Below are 22,473 nucleotides of genomic sequence, written 5' to 3' on the forward strand. Positions count from 1 at the left end.
TGTGGGTGGGAGATGGATAGATAAGGAAGAGGCATGTTACTAGTCATTTTTCTCTATTATTTCTGTCCCTATTTACTCAAACTCGCCTGCTAGGAGGTAAGACTAAGCAAGCTAGAGTGACCCCTCTTAGTATAGGCTTGAGTTCACAGGCTGAATGCAGGTACAAGATCATCCAGGTGACAGACGAGGAGCGCTTCAAAGGAGCATTAAAGGGAGAAGGGCTCTGGGTCTCCGACTGCCATGCCCTCTAGCTAGCTTCTCATTACAGAGAGTAGGGAAAGGAAACTGTCAGCCTCTTATTACCTTGGCAGCCTGGTGATGCTGCTCCAAGGCCTGGTCCACGGCGATCTGGATAGAGTCTTGTACCACTCGTTGGCTCTCCAGGAGGATGGCATTGAGATGAGTTGTGAGCAAAGTGTGGATTCCTGAGGGGAGGGAAGTGAGCCTGGATGACTATTCAGGACAGCTGCTTATGTGCTCTTAGTCAGGGCTGGGGTTGGGGAAGATGCCTTACTGAAGGGGAGGTCACTTCTACTTGTCCACAAGTTACTTTTTTTAGACAAAACAGTAACAAAAAAACAAACAGCACCTTAAAAACCCAATTCCCACTTACAAGTGAAAGAACGCTCAAGAAAATTAGAGAATATTATTTTTGAAGACACAAGTGAGGGATCTTGTTTAATTCGTATCAGAAACAGAAACACATACCACATATTTTGCTGTGGACAAAATATGTCATCAAATAATAAAATAATAAAACAGTTGCCACTGAGTCAACTCTGACTCATGGCGACCCCTGTGTCAGAGTAGAATTGTGCTCCATAGGGTTTTCAGTGGCTGATCTTCAGAAGTAGATTGCCAGGCCTTTCTTCTGAGGTGTCTCTGGGTGGACTTGAACTTCCAATCTTCCAGTCAGTAGCCTGTGTTGAACGTTTGCACCCCCAGGGACTCCCACCAAGTAATAAGCTCCCTTTTAATGATCCAGATGCAGGAGACACAGGAAGACAAATTCACTTCACAGGGCACCTGAAGAAAATGCTATTTAATGAACCTTTCTTTGTTCAGAGTTTTTCTACTCTCCTCTAGATAGTGTGCTCAAAGGTACTATGGTGAAGCAGCCTAAGGCTGGCTGGCTTTTCTCAGGACTGCATTAAAAATGATGCTTCCCTGGTAGGGAAGGTAATATGTGGTCAGCTCTAAAGTGGTCTGAACTGGAATCAGGAGAGCATAGGTCCTACAGTCAGTTCTACCACCAACTAGTGGTGATCACTTCACTTTGTTTCTCCACCTTGGTACAAAAAATGGCTTTAAATCACCTGCTCTCACAGGTATGTTGCATGGAGAAACTGGGATAATGTATGAGCTGCTTTGAAATGTACAACACAATATTTTAAAGGAAAATATTGTTATTGCTATAATGATAGCATCTGGATTATTGTATTCTATAGTCCTAAGAATGGCCTCAAGAAATCAGTTGGTCTGAGAAAGGTGCGGCTCCCAGATGTCTTCCCATTTCTGTCATCTACGCAAGACCCTTCAAACAAGGTCTTTATTTCTCTATCTCTAAAGAGATAAATACCCCCAGAAATCCATGGTGAAGGGGTTATATAAACTGCCCCCCTCTAAAACAAGTTCAAGAGAGGAGAGGTTCTACTGAATGACTGACCACACTACCTTCTAAATAGACTCCTCTGAAAGCAGACATTTAATTAAAAAGCCACGAGTTCATTCCTAAAATGGCTGATACCACCAGATGCTTTTGACGCTGCAGCAAAATAATCAGTTAATCATAGAAAAGTTACCATGACAAGGTGGGCAGAAGGCCAATTAAGTGATTTTTTTTAAGACACATGGAAACAGACTGTAGTTCCGCACAATCTGTTTCCTAAAGTAAGAACTCGGGAGAAAGCTTTCAAGGATATGAGAAAGAAGAGAAGAAGGAAAAGGTAAAATTACTATATCTTTATCTATCCATCTACTTCATACCTGCCACCCTCACTGTGTGTCTGCTTCAGAGGCTAGTCCTAGACGACCAGGTGTGTGAGCAGACTTTAAGACACTTGGTGTGTTTACTAACACAGTGACAGATTTCTTTTTAATCCAGTATTGCATACAACCACAGAGATACTGCAGGCCTTTGGAGTCAAGCTACACACAAGGTGTAAAAATTATCACAGAAATACAAGAATTATAGGTAAAACTGGTTTCTGAAGAATTGGACTTCGATAGATTTCAGAACATGCTATCAGACTGTGTATTATCCTAGGGAAGAATGATTGGGCTAATATTCCCTCCAGCAGGCCTCAAAAAAAAAACAACTGCCAGAAGATAGCAGAACGCAAGTCTTAAGAGAGTCTTTAGACTTGGAAGGGTCTTTGATCTCATCTAGTTTAACAATTAATCTCATGTTGAAGATACGGAAAGGGAGGCTCAGATGACATATGTGACTTGCTTCTCAAAAATCATTCAGGAAGCTGGCAGCAGAGCTAAAATTAAACCGAGGTCTCTTGATTCCATCCTGAAGTCCTTGCCACAATACTAAGCTGACTCTCTGTGTGGGCATGGGCCAGGAAACAACCTTAGGCACCCTCACCTTGGACCCCCTTGCTGGATGCCTCATTAGTTTGGGTCTAATCATTGACCTTCATCAGTGGAACAGCGGGAACACCAGATTCTCTAATAAAGAGCTTCGAGCCAGAGCCCAAGAAAGCAGGGCTCCTCTCCAGAAGAGTATGTATGTGCTGGGGAAAGGTAGGCAAGGCACGGAAGAATCCCAGAGCTGACGGTGGTTTGTTCAACAAATAGCTGACACCAGTCAATAGGCGCTCTTCTGATGCTGAGGTTGGAAGCTGTCTCATTTCTCCTACAACTCAGTGGGAGCAGGGCCACACCAGACAGCACTGCCATGCCTGGAGACGAGGGTCCCCAGAAAAATCATTGGCCCACAGAGAAAGGAGAACACAGAAATACTTTAAGAGCTTATGACCCCCTCCCCAAACTGTTATGAGCGCCACTTCTCCCCTGAAAGTTTAGGAGGGCACTGAGAAACACTTAAAATTTATGTCCCAGGTTTTATTAGATTAAAATGCATAAACCAACTCGCGCTCACACTCAGTAGTTTTCAAACTTTACTACATTTAAGAGCCACCTGGGAATCTTGTGAAAAATATAGATTCTTTAGCCACACCAGATTTTGACATTACAGCAAAATAGTCATGGGCCCAGGAAGCTGCAAACATTTCAGGTGATTCTGATGCATGTGCTTAAACCACTGCTTTAGCCTTAACAGAGAGAACCTTTCTGATAACAGATTGTCACCCCCTTGCATGCCTGAGTGAGAACAATTTCGCCCTTTCCAGAGGTCTGTGTGACAACCACATAAAGCCATTCACACCAGTGCACCCCACACCGCCTCATGTTGTATCTGAGATGTAGTACCAAGGCCAGGCCAGGCTGATTACATTCCTTGATTCCACCTGGAAGGGCAGTATGGTCATAGATAGTCGTTCTCAAGCCTGGCTGCAACATCAGAATCACCTAGGAAGCTATCAAAACATACTGATCCCTGAGTCCCAACTCGGTCCAAGGAGATCAGAATCCCTGGGGGATGGGGCCTAGGCATTTTTAGAAGCTCCCAGGGATTATATTGTGCAGCTAAGGTTGAGAACCACTGGTCTAAGGTAATATAGTCTGTAGAGAGCATTGTGGGAAGTATCTGCTGATTTCTAGCCAACCAAACTGGCAATGTCATCACTTCAGTGATGCATCAAGTCATACATCTTTTCCATAGAGCATATGCTTTGTTTAATTTATTTAAGCAAGGTTTTTCATTGAAACGTGTTATTCTACAGAAATATATATAGCAATAATTCAGATATACGCATCATGCAATGTCTCCCTTTCTTTATGCCCTTAACATGTAAGGACACCCAAGCTGGCAGCCCCATTATCTTATACCTACCCCAGAGTTCCATTCGCTGGACTGGAAATCCACTGTGGAAATCCACAAAGAGGAAGAGCAGCAGAGTGTGTCCCTGAGGGTCCGTATTCTGAGACTGGTCCCCCTCACGGGACTCCACTTGATAACTCACATCTGGAACCACCAATTCTAGAGGACAAGATATTACACAGTATTCCAAGTACCAAACCAAAAACCCATTCCAACTCATAGCGACCCTATAGGACAGAGCAGAACTGCCCCATAGCGTTTCCAAGGCTGTAATCTTTACCGAAGCAGACTGCCACATCTTTTTCCTGCGGAGTGGCTGATGGGTTCAAGCTGTCAACCTTTCAGTTAGCAGCCAAGCGCTTAAACCACTGCACCACCAGGGCTCCTCTCTAAGATAAGTAAAGCCCTCAAAATGCTAAGTAACTAAAGAACCTATGTTCTGAACAAAGAGGGTCTGAGAATAAGAGATCTAAATTCAAACACTCCCTTCTCCTCCTGAACCTGATTCTCTAGCCACATGATGGAAGCAAGCAGTAGTGACCTACAGGAGAAACAACATAATCACTGGGCTTGTAAAATGCAGACCGAACAATACTCCTTTGCATTTACTGAGCAAGAATTATATATTAAGTTCATTTATTCCTTATTCAACTTCCTAAGGTAGGTATTGCTTAGATAATAGGTAACTGCTAGTAAGAGGCAGAGATAAGATTCAAACCTGAGTAATGATAATGATAACAGCTAACTTGTACTCGATGTTCACTGCATTCCAGCTACCATATTGAATTCTTTGCATGTGCTCTCTCATCATGTAGACTTTATAGCAACACTATGGGGTAGGATCTATTCTCATGCCCATTTTACAGATAAGAAAAGAGGCACAGATAGATTAAATACCTTGCCCAATGTGAGACAGTAAGTGGTGGGAATGAGTTGCAGACTGACTCTTAACCACGTGCTCTTAACCACTAAGGCGTTCCTGACCCAAGCCATGGTGTTTTCAATCGCCTCATATGTGTGTGAAATCTGGACAACGAATAAGGAAGGCAGAAGAAGAACTGACGCCTCTGAATTATGGTGTTGGCAAGAATATTGAATATACTATGGACTGTCAGAAGAACGAACAGATCTGTCTTGGAAGAAGTATAGCCAGAATGCTCATTAGAAGCAAGGATGGCAAGACTTCATCTCACATACTTTGGACATGTTATCAGGAGGGATAAGTCCCTGGAGAAGGACATCATGCTTGGTAAAGCAGAGGGTCAGCGAAAAAGAGGAAGAACCTCAACGAGATGGACTGACACAGCAGCTGCAACAATGGGTTCAAGCATAGCAACGACTGCGAGGATGACGCAGGACCAGGCAGTGTTTCGTTCTGTTGTACTTAGGGTCACTATGAGTCAGAACCAACTGACGGCACCTAACAACAACAACAGAGATTCACCTACGTCACTCCTCTATTACAAAATCCTGAAGGCAGGACATCCCATCTGTCAAGACCAAACCTTCTTTCCTCATAAAAACCACTTGCCTACAGAGACCTTGTTTCAGGGCAGACTCCTCTCATACCCACCCTCTGAAATAACTGCCGCTTATGAGAAAAGAGCCTCACCCTGAGGGCTACCTCCTAGATGAAGAGTTGATTATTACCCAGACAGCCTGCCTGCCCTAGGAGGTTCCATCTTTTCACAGCAGTCACAGCCCTACCTGTTACCTTCTTCAGGATTCACATGATCACACTACCTTCTAAATTTCAAAGGATTCTGGCTAGCTAGAGTCAAGCTCAAAACTGTAAACCTCCTAGACATCAGTCCATGGTGGCATATTCCTTTTTCTCAGTTTTATTTGATGGTCCAGTTATTAACCATCCAACTTTCAGCATAATTCACCCAAAACTAATGTGGTTATGCCCTACGTGAATATTACATACAACTTCCCAGGTTTATTATTACAGTGAAAGCTGTGAGAGCCCGAACTCAACGGGACTGCCTTGTTTTTCTGGGTCTCACAAGTTTTCCACCTTTGACAGGGTGTAGTCTTACACTTTTCTATTGCTCGTTTTAGTGGGAAACATTTGCGTTTTCCTTCTGACAGGCTTCCACCTTGCATAGGTTTTGGCTTTTGCAGGTTTTACTGTATTATGTTTTATATTCCCACCTGACATTTGTGCAGTGTTTTAATTTTTTCTAAGTAATTTTATGTGGATTTTCCCATTTTACTAGGATACATGATATCATTTCTCTTCTACAATAGTTAAAGGGAGTTATTACTCCCTTACTTACTTTCTAAAACCCCAAAGTTGAGAGATTAAGGTACAATATAAAGACCCCAAACAAGCCCCTAGCAGATGAAGGCCTAGTGACTTCCCCCAGGAGTACAGGTGGCAGCAATGGGAGTGAGGAGAGAAGCAGCGTCAACCTGCCACCCCAAAAGCTAGGCTCTGATGGGGCCTCCATACCTGTTTGCTTCACTCCAAGTGGACTCTCCAACTTAGCCAGACCTCCCCACCCCCAACTTGAGCCATCAGACCACTGGGTCCTATTTTTATATACAGCTCCTATTCGTATTTCCTCACTTTTCTCTGATGTTCTCCAAGTTTCTTCATTCCTGTGTAGAGAGATATACCTCTATCCAAACTGAAATCCACATTGGGCACCACACACAAGTGGTATTTCTTCCAGTCAATGAAACAAGAGATATCTGTGAAGAGAGTAGTTGGCTGCTCCCGGCTTGGCAATAGCAGAGGCAGACCTGAAGGTCCATAGAGAAATATGTATAGCTGCTAAAGAAAACTGCCAAATTTTAGTTCCTAATGACTCACTTGTATAAAACACACATAACACCAACCTGGTTCACACTCCTGGAAATAAAACAAATGTGCCAGGCAATTACATATTAAGCCTTTTTCTACACCAAAGCTAGCTGTGAGGCATCAGAGTTGAATCCACCAGAATTCCCAGAAATTGATTCAGTACAGTACTGGGACAATGAACTTATTTATTTATTCTATTTATTCGATTATAGATTTGAATGGTGCCATGGGCCAAACGCTGTGCTAAATTCTGGGGATATGAAGATGAATATCCATATTTAATAACCTACCCTCTTTTATCTTCACCATACTTATCACTACCTGACATAGGTTTATTTGTTAATTTTTTACCACTAAAATATAAACTTGGAGAGGACAGAACATTTGTCTGTCTTATTCCTTCTGGAGAGTGGGATGAGGAAGAAGAAGCTTTTACTTTATACTCTTCCATATTGTCTAGATGTTAAGAAAGAGCATTTTAAAAATAGAAAATGTCCATGCATAGTCTTTATCAATGCCCTGCTCCTTCTGCCTCCCTAAAAGACATTCTCAGCTGACATCTATCATAAAATAACCTTGACCCTAGTTCTGTTCTTGTTCTTTATACTCTCCTATAATTTCAGTTATTCTCACATCTTCAATACCATAATACCTAATATTTATTAAGCACTTATTATGTATCAGGCAGTATGCTAGGAGCTTCACATAGATCTTAGTTAATCCTAAAACAAACAAAAAACCTTTGAGAGGGAAAATAAATAAATTTACAAAGTCGGTATTATTATCCCCATTTTAAAGCTGAGGAAATAAAGACTTAGACTGGCTAAGTAAGTCGTCTACAGTCACACATCTAATTATCCCTGTGAAGCCTGCATTAAACTCCAGTGCCATGGTCTTCACTACAGCACAATGCTATACTCACCTGGATAGAAAACTCTGTCTCTAGGTCTGACCACTTTCAAGTTTAGACCAGAATTTCTACATAGCTGCTTGCATCTTCAAAAGATGTCCTGTAACAGGGTAGCAGGGGGTAGAGGTCTGGGGACCATGCTTTCAGGGGACATCTATATCAATTGGCATAACAAAGCTTATTAAGAAAATGTTCTGCATCCTACTTTGGTGAGTGGCGTCTGGGGTCTTAGAAGCTAGCAAGTGGCCATCTAAGATGCATCAATTGGTCCCAAACACCCGGAGTAAAGGAGAATGAAGAACACCAAAGACACAAGGAAAGTATTAGCCCAAGAGACAGAAAGGGCCACATAAACCAGAGACTTCATCAGCCTGAGACCAGAAGAACTAGATGGTGCCCAGCTACCACCAATGACCTCCCTGACAGGGAACACAACAGAGAGTCCCTGATGGAGCAGGAGAAAGGTAGGGTACAGAATTCAGATTCTAGTAAGAAGACCAGACTTAATGGTCTGAAGAAGACTGGAGGTACCTCGGAAACCATGGCCCCCAGATTCTCTATCAGCCCAGAACTAAAACAATTTCCGAGGCCAACTCTTCAGACAGGGATTGGACTGGACTGTGGGGCATAAAGTGATACTTGTGAGGAGTGTGCCTCTAGCTCAAGTAGTACAAGAGACTAAATGGGCAGCTTCTGTCCAGAGGTGAGATGGGAAGGCAGAGAGGGTTAGGAGCTGGTTGAATGGACATGGGGAATCAGGGGTGGAAAGGAGGAGTGTGCTGTCACAGTATGGGGAGAGCAATTAGAGTCACATAACAGTTTTTGTATGGGGAAAAAAAAGAAACATGTCCTGTAAGCACCATAATCTTAACATGTTTAAAGCCAAACTCATCTTCTATATCCCTCAGATCTGCTATTTATGTTTTGTATCTTGCTTGGCAGCATATGATTCTGTCTGCCATCTATGCTAGAAATTTTGATATCAACTTCAGCCCTTCCTTGCCCCTCACTATGTCGATTCTTTCCAGTCATAAGTCTCTCCTTTCCCTTCCCACCACACTTTTAATTCAGACACTCATTATCTCCTGCCCAGCTCATTTACTTATTTACTTACTGATTACTGGCTTCTTTCTCCCATCCATCCTCCACAATGCTGCTGGAGACTCTTCCAGAAACAGTCACACACACTCATATCCCACTGTACTCTATAAGCTCTACCATACTCAACTCCAAAGTACTTTTCCAGCCTCATCTCTCCCTCCTACACCATTCAGAACACACTTCTGTCATATTATATATTTTTTATACAACTGTACACATCTTTGCACGTCATTCCCTCTAACAGAAATGTCCTCCTCCTTGGAAAATCGTATTTATTCTTCGAGACACACCTAAAATGCTAACTCCATCATTTAACCATCCATAATGCTCTGCTAGTCACAGTCTTGTGACTGTTACTCCCTCTTCTAGGCCTTCAAAGTACTCTGCCTCTCACAGCACTTAATAATATACACACCTTCTTTTTACAGTTATTTGAGTGCATGTGTGTTTCTTCTGTTAGTCCACAGACTGTTTAAGACACAACCTGCCTCAGCATCTAATAAAGTCTTACACATACTAGGTATATAAAAATGTTTGTTAAATGAATGTTTATTAAAATAACAGTTTAAATAATTTAAAGTTGGAAACATGGAGTTTTTGGAGCTGGAAGCTAAGGTTCAGAGGTTAAGTAATGACTTCAAAGTCAAACAGCAAGCCCTCTGATTTCAAGTCTAGTGCTCCTTCCACTACCTACAAAGTTGGATACTAATTGTCCTTACTCTGTTGAACTTTTAGTCCCATATTAGAAGTAACATTCTTAGGCTAGTATGATCCATGAGGTGAACCAATACAGTCTCTGAATAATAAACCAATTAATGCTGATAAATCTTTAATTTAAAGGAATTTTCTCATGTTTTGTGAAAAGAACCAAGGCACTCTTCTGACGAGCTGTAACTCATCAGTATTACTACTTTAATGAATTAGCCTTCATATATGTGAGCACTAATGGTCCAACAACCCTGAGAAGTTGAATAATGAAGGTCAAGCAGAGGGGTCACTGAGCAGAAAATGGAAAATGTGGGTTCTGTTTCCATATCTACCACAACAAACTTTTTGTTCTTCATTTTCTCTGAATTTCATTTTACCCCCTTGTAAATAATGTTTGAAATTTATTATCCCAAATGTTATAAGAATAAAATCTTATGTGTCTGGCTTTATCATACCTCATACAAAAGGAGCTGCATTATTTTCCCCATGTACAAACAGAAACTTGGGCCAACAGATCACCTGTCAGAATCTCAAGGGAAACCAGTTTTAAAATCCATGGGGTCCTGTGCTATATGCTTCTAGACACTGAGTTCATATTCTAAAGGGTTTCTTGGAATTTGGATATAAAAATTCATTTTTAAAAACAACTGGATGGACTCTGTCATCAAAAGGATATGGAAACTGAAGAAATCCTATTCATTTGGTTGGAAAAGGCCTTTGGGCAGGGGCAGAGAGCAGCAGCTGGCATCAGTATCAGTTCCCCCAGCAAGCCCATGGCAGCCACATCATCAGGGATGGAAAGTGTTACTGGTTGTCCTGGCACAGGGTGAATTCTGCTGCAGAGTAATTCAGTGGCACCAAACTTTGGTCTACTGTCAGAAAACAAGAGAGACGAATTTAACTTTTTTTCCCTTTTAAGAAATTACTTAATGCAAATCATACATTTAATAAGAATCTAGTATCCAGAATAGATAAAGAACTGTTAAAACTCAACAACAAAAAGGCAAGCAACCCAATTAACAAATGAGCAAAGGAGTTGAATAGATATTCTCCAAAGAAGAGATACCTACAGCCCAGCCGCTGTAAGCATGTGAAAAGATACTTAACATTCTTAGTCATTAACCCGTTGCTGTCGAGTCAATTCCAACTCACAGTAACCCTATAAGACACAGTAGAACTACCCCATAGGGTTTCCAAGGAGCGGTGGTGGATTCAAACTGCTGACCTTTTGGTTAGCTGCTGGATGCTTAACCACTTTGCCACCAGGGCTCCATTATTAGTCATTAGGGAAATGCAAATCAAAAACCACAAAGAGATACCACTTCACACCCAATAGTATGGCTATAATAAAAATAATACAGTAAAACCTGTAAAAGCCAGAACCTGTGTAAGGCAGAAACCTGTCAGAGAAGGACTCATACATTTTCCACTAATAGAGAGCGACAGAAAAGTGTTAAGACTATACCCTGTCAAAGATGGAAAACTTGCAAGACCTGGGGAAAAAAAAGGCAGTCCTATTGAGTTCCAGCTCTCACAGGTTTCACTGTAATAACAAGTGTTGGTAAAAATGTGGAGAAACTGGAACCCTCGTGTACTGCCTTGTAGGAATGCAAAATGGTACAGCCACTGTGGAAAATATTTGGTGTTAAGAAGGTTAAACTTACATAAAAAGTTAAACAGACCTACCATATGACCCAGCACTGTTAGGTGTATACCTGAAAGAACTGAAAACAGGTATTCAAACAAATACTGTACAAAAATATTCACAGCAGCACAATTCACAATAGCCAAAAGGTGAAAACAATCCAAATATCTATCAACAGGTGAAGGAAAAAACTAAATGTGTTATATCCAAACAATGGAATATTATTCACCCATAAAAATGAATGAAGTTCTGATGCATTCTTCAACATGGATGAACCTTGAAAACATTATGTTAAGTGAAAGAAGCCAGGCACAAAAGGTCACATATGTATGATTACATTTATATGCTATATCAAGAATAGGTAAATACACAGAGAAGCAGATTAGTGGTTGCCAGGGGCTAGGGGAGAAGGGAATGGGAAGTGACTGCATAATGGATATGGTGTTTCCTCTGGGGGTGATGAAAACGTTTTGGAACTAGACAGTGGTGATGGTTGCACAACACTGTGATAATGAGCTGTCGACCTGTAAGGACTGTATGATACTAGAGGAGTACTAAAGAAAGATATGGGGTTCCAGTTTCTCCACATTTTTACCAACACTTGTTATTACAGTGAAAAAATAAAAAAAAAATTCTAATCTGTTGTGCAATTTTGGGCAAAAGCAAGAAAATAGACTAAAGAGCCCTGGGCAATCTCTTCAAGCCTTAAGATCTTATGATGACTGCTAGTGTCGACTCCGGGCATATAAATGGAAGCCAAAACTACTGAATAAAGAATAAATTAGTTGGACTTAAACATAAACTAGGTCTTTTCTTGCTACAAGTCAAGCTATTTGAATTCTGTGGTAGTTGGATAATACAGGAAGACAAGGCAATAATTACTTACCACCTCTTCTGTGGATTAAGTTTTGAAGAGTCTCAAGACGGTGAAGGTGGGAAGAGAGATGATTTCCAAAGCTATGCAACATGCTGACGTGTAACAAATCACATACAAAGAATTCTTTTGTATTCATAGTAACTCTCTAGCCAAGAGTTCCCATACCTTTTACCTTCACAGTACTCTCTTCTCATTGCTAAGTGGCATGGGAACTGGCAGGGTTTGTTTCATTTCATTTACAGAAGAAAATAAGGCGTGGAGAGGAGAAGGAACATGTCCTTGGGTCAATTAGAAAAAAGTCAAGGAGCCAGGAATAATAAAAGTTTTCAGTACAAATAGCTTAAAAGTTTTTCTTCCACTGTTCTTACAGAGAAGCTGACAACTGGAACTAAGGAATGGCAAGTGAGAACATTTCCAACTTCTACCCAAATTAATACTCAAAACAGGAGAGTAAAAAATGGAGAAGGCTGACAATTCTTTTCCCCTTCACCTTATATAATGCTGATAGTTTACGACAAGAGCAATTCCATTTGGTAGGTTCAAAATGGGTTCATCCTCTACCCTGCAAAGCAAAGCAAAGTGAAGCCAGATATTAAAGATTCTAAAATCCATCTCTGCCTGATAAAATTTTGGCCCATGAGCCACTACCACCCTAGAAACTACTGGAATTCAGTACCCTACTTACCAAGAGAAAAATGGTGATTTTTAAGTTCACTCACTCACTCACTCTAGTGAAAGGGAGTAACATGAAAGGTTTAGGTGAATCTACTTACTTATTAAAAGCTAATACAGAATAAGAAAGTGTGGGGTCTCCGAAAATTGGTTTCAAGGTGCCTTTGGGTCAAGAATTCAAACTGTGAACCTACTGGCAACTGCATAATGGCTGAGGAAAAACTGCAGGGCCCTGGTGTCATCTCAAGCCAGGACTTACCCAAAGATCTCCTTGGAGAGGGTTCCATTCACTTTTATACTGAAGTGAAATCTCATCTGCAAAACAATAAACAGGTGTGAGATTTAACGTGAACCAAGACAGACATTAAAAACTTCTACACCCAGTTCCTAAGGGAAAAGATATTCTTTATCATCTTTTTAAAATTTTTTAATTTATTGTTGTTGTTGAAGATATACACAACAAAACATAGAGCAATTCAACAATTAATACAAATAATTCAGTCACACTGATTACATTCTTTAAGTTGTGCAACCATTTTCACCCTGCTTTTCTGATTTGTTCCTCCTCCATTAACATAAACTCACTGCCCACTAAGGTTCCTATCTAATCTTTTGAGTTGCCGTTGTCAATTTGATCCCATATAGATAGTTCTTAAAACAGCATAATGCTCAAGGCAGACATTTTTCTCTAGTAAAGCTAAATTATTGTTTGATTTTAAGAAGACTTCAGGGGAATCACCTTTTTTTTTTTTTAACTTGTACTTTTCCAATTCATATTTAACCCTTAGCCTATGTTCGAATTCTGAATCTTAAATATATTGAGTCCTATACCACAATCCTAAATAGTCACAAATTATCAGGAAATCCTGCCCTTTTGTCCTCTGCTGTTCTCCCAATTTATTCCTTCTCATTTTAAAAGGGACTATTGCTTTCTCTAAGGAGTCCCTGAGTGGCGCAAATGTTTAAGTGCCAGATCACTAACCAAAAGGTTGGTGTCAAACCCACCCAGAGGGACCTCATAAGGCCTAGTGATCTACTTCCAAAGGTCACAGCCTTGAAAACCAGTGGAACAGTTCTACCCTGTACCCTTAGGGTTGTCCTGAGTTGGAAACAACTTGACAGCAACCAATAATAATCACTTCTTTTCTTTCTGTTATTTCCGTACGTGAAATGTTCTGGTTTTTTTCTTTGCTTTTTCTTCCCCTGCCCCCATCTGATTTTCATATTCTTCCTCCAATTTACATCATTGTTCTACATTATTTTCCATATTCTACCTACATGTTTCTTTCCACATAACATGACAGGTAATAACGGACTCTAGAGTCAGACTGCCTGAATTCAAATCCTGGCTCTACAAGTTATTTAACCTCTGCGTTATAGTTTTCTCAGCTGTAAAATGGGGATACCAAAACCAAAAACCCATTGTCATCGAGTCGATTCTGACTCATAGCGACCTTACAGAACAGAGTAGAACTGCCCCGTAGGGTTTCCAAGGAGATGCTGGTAGATTTAAACGGCCGACCTTTTGGTTAGCAGCCAAGATGTTAACCACTGCGCCACCACCAGGGCTCCAAAATGGGAATGGTGATGATAAAACTATCACCTTTCACAAGGATTGCTGTGAGGGTGAAATAAATGAACGCATGGGGAGCACTTAAAAAACAGTCAGGGGCAAACAATAACCACTGAACCCTGTTGAAGGCAGAAAAAATAGGAATATAGCAAGAGAAAAAAGGGGGAAGTTATATAGCATACACGTCAATGTAAAGAAAACAAACATCCCCACAACTGGACCAATAAGCAACGTCATGATACATGGAGAAAAGATTGAAGTTGTCAAGGATTTCATTTTACTTGGATCCAAAATAATGCCCATGGAAGCAACAGTTATAAATCAAATGACATATTGCTTTGGGCAAATCTGCTGCAAAAGACCTCTTTCAAGTGTTAAAAAGCCAAGATGTCACTTTGAGGACTAAGGTGCGCCTGACCCAAGCCATGGTATTTTCAATCGCCACATACGTATGCAAAAGCTGGACAATGAATAAGGAAGACTGAAGAAGAATTGTTGTTGTTGTTGTTGTTAGGTGCCGTGGAGGCAGTTCTGACTCATAGCGACCCTGTGTACAACAGAACAAAACACTGCCCGGTCCTGTGCAATCCTCACAAGCATTATGCTTGAGGCCATTGTTGCAGCCACTGTGTCAATTCATCTTGTTGAGGGTCTTCCTCTTTTTTGCTGACCCTCTACTTTACCAACCATGACGTCCTTCCCCAGGGACTGATCCCTCCTGATAACATGTCCAAAGTATGTGAGACATAGTCTCACCATCCTTGCCTCTAAGGAGCATTCTGGTTGTACTTCCAAGACAGACTCGTTCGTTCTTTTTGGCAGTCCATGGTATGTTCAATATTCTTTGCAAACACCATAATTCAAATGCATCAATTCTTTTTCGGTCTTCCTTATTCACTGTCGAGTTTTTGCATGCATATAAGAGGATTAAAAATACCATGGCTTGGGTCAGGCACACCTTAGTCCTTAAAGTGACACCTTTGCTTTTTAACTCTTAAAAGAGGTCCTTTGTAGCAGATTTACCCAATGCGATACGCCGTTTATTTCTTGACTGCTGCTTCCATGAGCGTAGATTGTGGATCAGGGTAAAATGAAATCCTTGACAACTTCCATCTTTTCTCCATTTATCATGATCTTGCTTATTGGTCCAGCGGTGAGGATTTTTTGTTTTCTTTATGTTGAGGTGTAATCCATGCTGAAGGCTGTAGTCTTTGATCTTCATCACTAAGTGCTTCAAATCCTCTTTGCTTTGAGCAAGCAAGGTTGTATCATCTGCATAACGCAGGTTGTTAATGAGTCTTCCTCCAATCCAGATGCCCCATTCTTCTTCATATAGTCCAGCTTCTTGAATTATTTGCTCAGCATACAGATTGAGTAAGTATGGTGAAAGGATATAACCCTGATACACATCTTTCCTGATTTTAAATCATCCAGTATTCCCTTGCTCTGTTCAAACGACTGTTTCTTGGTCTATGTGCAGGTTCCTCACGAGCACAATTAAGTGTTCTGGAATTCCCATTCTTTACAATGTTATCCATAATTTATTATGATCCACACAGTCAAATGTCTTTGCATAGTTAATAAAACACAGGTAAACATCTTCCTGGTACTCTCTGCTTTCAGCCAAGATCCATCTGACATCAGCAATGATATCCCTTGTTCTATATCCTCTTCTGAATCTGGCTTGAATTTCTGGCAGCTCTGTCGATGTACTGCTGCAACCATTTTTTTAATTATCTTCAGCACAATTTTACTTACATGCAATATTAATGATATAGTTCAATAATTTCTGCATCCTGTTAGATCATCTTTCTTTGGAATGGCACAAATACGGATCTCTGCCAGTCAGGTGGCCAGGGAGCTGTCTTCCACATTTCTTGGCACAGACGAGTGAGTACCTCTAGTGCTGCGTTTGTTTGTTGAAACATCTCAAATGGTATTCCGTCAATTCCTGGACTCGTCTGTCAGTCTGTCATACTGTGGTGGCTTGCATGTTGCTGTGGTACTGGAAACTACATCACTGGTATTTCAAATACCAGCAGGGTCACCCATGATCGTCAGGTTTTGGCAGAGCTTTCAGACTAAGATAGACTAGGAAGGAAGACCTGGTAGTCTACTTCTGAAAAAATTGGCCAGTGAAAACCTCATGAATAGCAGCTACAGAGTAGAGGTGTTTGGAAAACATGACTTAGACAAAAGAAGCACTGCTGTGCAAAAGAACAGCTCACCTTAGGGTGCACCATGATGATTTTGCGTAAAAAATTCTTTATAGCCAGACAATCTGTCATCAAAGTTCTGTGCTTTTCATCAACCTGGAACAACACAACAAAAACACCACCAAATAAACACAAACCGATGAGCACAAATGAATCAAATTATGGTATTGCTTCCTATTAAAGTAACCACATCTCCGAAAGCTTTTTGGACATCCAAGGGAAAGAAACATCTTTGGGTATAAGAATTCAACACGAAAGGGACTCTAAATAACCATCATTTCTTAGGTTAGACTACCTGTTTCATGGACCTTCAGAAGACCCATGAATAAAATTCAGAGTAAACCAACAATCTCTGAACCATCTTTTGGGACAAATTTAAAGTACCTCAGATTGGGGCTGAGCACAGTATCTCTATCTTTACTCTCTTAATGAGGTTTGGGACCATCTGTATTAAGGATCTGCGTGGAGTCAAAGGAGCAGACACAAAAATGAATCTTACTTTTTAACATCAATCCATTCATTCAAACATTTATTTATAAGGAAAAGTTGTAAAGCAAAATGCTCCAAAGTCAGAGAGCCTGTTCTAGTACTGACTCTGTAAAAATTAGTTAAATAACCATGAAAAAAAATCACTTAGCTCCTGTGGTCCTCATTTCCTAATATGAAAAAACAGTGATAAACCTACCCTTACTACCTCATAGAATTGTTTTAAGGATCAAATAATAATATGTAAGTACAGTATATCTTGTACATGATAATAATAATAGATACCACTTGTTGAATGCCTACTATGTGACAAGCATTATGCGGGTGCAATATATACAATACCTCATGACGATCTTGGAAGGTAGCTATTACTAGCCCCTCTTTGGGGAAGAAAAATGAGGCTCAGAGTAGCTAGGCAACTAGCCTAAGGTCACTCAGATGCTCAGTGGTAGAGCCAGAATTGGACTCTATTCTATATAATGCCAATTGCCCATGCTCTTTCCAATATACTATGCTACTTCCCTACAAATACAAGATACATATACCCCTTATTTTATAGATAAAGAAAATGAGTCTCAGAGAAGGTAAACAACTTGTCCAAGATTTCCCAGGTGGATCTGGCTCCAAAGCCTTAGTCTTAACCACCTTCCCATACTGCCTCGCTCCATTTAATATAAACCAAAACCCAAACTCATTGCAGTCGAGTCGATTCCAACTCATAGCGACTCTATAGGACAGTAGAACTGCCCCACAGGGTTTCCAAGGCTGTAAATCTTTATGGAAGCAGGTCGCCACGTACCTTTCTCCCAAGGAGCGGCTGGTGGGTTCAAACTGCCGACCTCTTGGTTAGCAGCCAAGTGCTTTAACCACTGTGCCACCAGGGCTCCTTCCCATTTAATATACCCGTTGCTGTCAAGTCGATTCCATCTCACAGCAACCCTACAGGACAGAGGAGAACTGCCCAATAGGGTTTCCAAGGAGTGGCTGGTGGATTCAAACTGCCAACCGTTTGGTTAGAAGCTGAGCTCTTAACCACTGTGCCACGAGGGCTCCTCCCATTTAATATAGTGCCCCTAAAATAAAAGTTAGAATCTCCTAGAAAATGGAGACGTCTGGAAGAATGAGAAGAAAGAGATTACTAATATAGTCAGAAATCAGGAAGTTTTTAATGGTGGCTCAGAGACTATAGAGCCGTGTACTAGGCACATGTTAAAGAAAATGGTCCCAGGCCTCAAAAGCTTATAACACAATAAAGAAGAAAGATGCAAATATCTAATAAAGAAGAACAAACTATTATAATACTTTTTAAAGTACACTGAAGAAGTGGTCAAGAACTGTGCAACGGGTGGAGATTATTAGAAAAATTATTAGAAAAATAAGTAGGCTTATTAGAAAATTCCTAAAACATATACAGGTTTATTCATGCATGTAAATAGTGGTAATTAAGTAGTAACTGTAGCATGCATATCACAGTCATATCCTTCATTAAAAAATTTTAGTATAAAACGTTTAGTAGTAGAAAAGCAATGGTCTCCGACAGGAATTTTCTGTATTTAACACTTTCAAAACAACTTCTTGGAACAGTTTCAAACCTCTGTAACTTTGGTGATTATAGGGTGTGTTGCAGAACAGGCTAATTATATGTTAATAACAAGGCAACCAGATCAGTGAAAATTCCTTGAGCATCTACCGGAGAGGGGCTGCAATTATTAATGATTTACTGAACGCCTGCTACATGCCAAGCAGTTTCTAAACATTTGTTTATTTAAAACTCATACCAATATTGCAAGTAAAAAATACCCTCATTTTACAGATGTGGATAATGGGACTCAAAAAAGTTAATTAATTTGCCTAACGTCACACAGCTAGTTAAATGGCAGAACTGGGGTTCAAACCTAGATCTGACTAAATCCAAAGCCCGCATTCCATTGTGTGATGCTGCCTCTCCAAGAACGATCTTCTTCTGGGCACTGGGTTTTTTTGTTTTTTTTTGTTTTTATGGAGTCTGACAGGCAGTGCTTATGCATGTCTACTGAATATATGTATTTATTCACTCAAAAAACACTTAATGTGGCTTATTATGTACATGGGCCTATAGAGATAAATAAGACAATCTCTGAATTCGAAGAGTTCACAGTTTAGTAGAAGAGAAAGACAAATGGTGGCACAGTGGTTAAGAGCTACAGCTGCTAACCAAAAGGTCAGCCGTTTGAATCCACCAGCCACTCCTCGGAAACCCTATGGGGCAGTTCTACTCTGTCCTATAGGGTAGTATGAGTCAGAATCGACTCGATGGCAACAGGTACAGGTTTTATATGACAATGTGAGAAGTTCTATGATTTAGATACATAGGAAGTGCTGAGGGATCACCTGAGAAGGGCTGGAACCTCTCTCACACTGAGAGGATAACGTAACCTCATGTCAGGCCCACAGAGGATAGTTACACAGAGTAAGAAGCTCCTTTCAAGATTTACTAATAGAATTACAATAAATAACTAAAGAGATACTACAAAGCCTTTTAGAGTTGGGTATTAGAAACCCAGTAACCCAGCCTGACGCGCCTACCAAAGCAATGAATCTTCGTTAAGTGCTGTCATGAAAAAATAGATGCTGCTAGCTCTGGGCAGCAGAAACCACCACTGAATCATGTGGTTTCAGCCTTCACCTTGGACTACAAGTCTAATTATTTGATGGGATATAGAACTGTTTTGTATCTACAGACATGGACCTATGTAGTCATGGGCCCTATATCACTTTCTAGAAGAAAGAATCAATCTATCTACCTAGCTATCTATCTACCAAAAAAAAAAAAAAAAAAGAGAGAGAGAGTTGCCATTTAGTCAGTTCTGACTCATGATGACCCCATGTTTTCCAGAGTAGAACTGTGCTCCACAGGGCTTTCAAGGCTGTAACCTTTTCGAAGCAGATCACCAGGCCTTTCTTCTGAGGTGCCTCTAGGTGGGTTCGAATCGCTAGCCTTTCTGTTAGTAGTCAAGTGCTTAACCATCTGAGCCACCAGGGACTCCTCACACACATATACATATATATGCACACATATACACACACACATATGTAAATGTGTATACATAGAAGGAGCCCTGGCAGCACAATGGTTAAGCACTTGCCTACTAACTAAAAGGTTGGCGGTTCAAACCTACCCAGCGGCTCTGTGGGAGAAAGACCTGGAGATCTGCTTCTGAAAAGATTACAGCCTACGAAATTCTATGGGGGCAATTCTACTCTGTCACATGGGGCTGCTGTAAATTGCAATCGATTCGATGGCACCCAATAACAACAATATATGCATACATATCTCTATTCATATTCTCATATAACACTATGGTAAAAAATAAATAGAAAACAGATAAGATGGTCAAGAAAATCTTGTAAAGTCAGATTGTTTCTGGAGAGACATGTTAGCCTAACAAATCCCAAGATGCCGGACTCCCCATGAGCATAAACATAAAGTACAGCATCTCTCCTAAATGAGGCTTTCTTCAGTCTTCCTGGGATTAGCTCTCCTCACATGCCCAAATCAGGGGGCCGATTTACTACAGCTTTTTCACAGAAGTGTCCAGTCACTAGACTTTGCTATGAACCTTGCCACTTGACCTTTCTCCCCAACTGAGCCATATATGGTAAAAAACTTTCACAATCCCTCCTTTTTCTATTCTCTCTCTCTCTACATTCAAACATCTGTTAAATAGCTGCACAGCACTACAGACAGTGAGACGTAGCGTGCAAACACTTTGAGGACATTTTTGTTCCCTTGAGGTTCATGCCTTCTGGCTGTACTACTCTTTTATGTCTCCTCATCTCCATCACCAACTGACTCCTGGTTGCTCAGCTCCCTAGTTCTCCTCTGCATTCCATCATCCTGGGAGACATCTGCATCCAAGTAGATGACCAGTCTAAGAAACAACTTAAATCTCATAGTTCCTTGACCTCTTCAACACCAATAACCTTGACCTCCACTGCATTCCAGCCACCTATTTCCACAGCCATAGCTTGGAACTGTTCCATTCTGGAAACCTTAAACTGAAATGTCCAACTCTAATCAGAAAAGATATACACCAAGGTGTTAATAGTGGCTACCTTGATAGGTGGAATTATGTGTGCTCCACATGTTCTCTTGGGTCATACTTTGAATTTCCTTACTGCTTTTGCACTACGGAAAAAAATAATAAGAGCAACTTTATCACTCTGATAACTTCCTATTCTTTCAGGTCTCTGACCCCCTCAGACTCAGTAAATCTGTTTTTCAGTTTCATCAAGACCTCTAGACCTTGACCCCTTCCCACTGGGTTAGGGCCCTTCCTCTGTGCTACCACAGTGCTCAGTGTTTACCTTCATCACGACATAGAACCACATTGTATTATAATTATTTGTTTACTTGTCTGTCTTTCTCCTTAGATTCCAAGCTCCTTGGGATCAGGCAACATGCCTTAGCTCTTTTGCCTCCAATACCTAGCACAGTGACACTGCTTGAACAAATACAGGTTTCTGAATTAATGACTGAATAAATATTAAAACAGCATTGATATATATGAGTCAGACACTGTTTCAAGTTCTAATTCTGCCACTTAATTTCATATGACCTTGAGAAAGTCAGTCAAATTCTCTGAATCTCAGTTTTCTCAGCTGTAAAATGGAGTGATAATCCCTGCCCTATCTACTTCATGGAGTCATCAGGAAGCTTAAATAATATATATGAATGTTAGGTATGGACAATTACCATTACTTGTTCAGACTGGCTAAAACACATGACCTTGTTTTCCTCGAATTGCTTGCCTTGGTCACTGGAATAACCTTTTTATTGCCACTTGACATTAATAGTTTCAGAGCTGACTAGCCATGAATTGTCCCAGACTGTTTACCCATTATTCCCCTAAAGAAGATAAGGCACAGCCAGGAATGCCTCTTGTCCCATTACCGTACCCGTTCCTTTCAGAGGGAGCATATCATTGTTCAGACATGGAAAAAGGCCTCCCAAGTGCTTCCTGGGAGAATGTTTTAAGTATTCTAATTTTTTACGTCTCCACCAACTCAAAGGAAGGAAAGAGAGGGGATCAGAGAATCGTTAAAGGAATGGAGAACTCACGTATCACTCTCATAACTCTGGGCTACAAGTAAATCAACAAAGATATCTGTAAACCAACTTCATAAAAATGAATCCAAATAGGATCTGCACTGGGAATCGTTCTTTATTTTTCAGGGGCTCCAAATTCATATAAGGGCTTATTTCAGTGGTTCCCACACTTATCCACACATTAGAATCTCCTGAAATTTTTTAAAAATTACAACACCCAGGCCACTTCCCAGACCAAATAAATCACAACCTCTTAGAGTATAGGACACAGACATCAACATTTTGGAAGCCCCCAGGTGATTCAATGTGTGCAAAGGGAAGTTTGGGAACCAATGCCTTATTTCATTTCAACTTGGACCTAAGCTTTTCTTTCTTGCTATTGGATTTGTAGAAAAATAATCAAATCATGAGTAATTTAGAGACCACAACAAAACT

The 22,473-nt window shown here is 40.6% G+C and overlaps 1 protein-coding gene across 1 annotated transcript in view; it reads right to left on the reverse strand.

Annotated features, from left to right (window-relative positions):
- The window catches only part of TOP6BL (TOP6B like initiator of meiotic double strand breaks), a gene marked incomplete at its 3' end in the record, with an annotated part of 52,475 nt that overhangs the window by 24,108 nt on the left and 5,894 nt on the right, over positions 1 to 22,473 (reverse strand). The window contains exons 3-9 of the mRNA XM_023738118.1: positions 16,476 to 16,559; positions 12,934 to 12,989; positions 12,493 to 12,564; positions 10,157 to 10,352; positions 6,575 to 6,722; positions 3,962 to 4,108; positions 304 to 425 (exon numbers count right to left, since the gene is read on the reverse strand). Coding sequence (XP_023593886.1) covers positions 304 to 425; positions 3,962 to 4,108; positions 6,575 to 6,722; positions 10,157 to 10,352; positions 12,493 to 12,564; positions 12,934 to 12,989; positions 16,476 to 16,559 — 825 coding nt within the window. The remainder of the gene's footprint in view (positions 1 to 303; positions 426 to 3,961; positions 4,109 to 6,574; positions 6,723 to 10,156; positions 10,353 to 12,492; positions 12,565 to 12,933; positions 12,990 to 16,475; positions 16,560 to 22,473) is intronic.

The sequence above is a fragment of the Trichechus manatus genome, unplaced genomic scaffold, assembly GCF_000243295.1.
Source record: "Trichechus manatus latirostris isolate Lorelei unplaced genomic scaffold, TriManLat1.0 scaffold00113, whole genome shotgun sequence".
In the NCBI taxonomy this organism is placed as follows: Eukaryota; Metazoa; Chordata; class Mammalia; order Sirenia; family Trichechidae; genus Trichechus; species Trichechus manatus.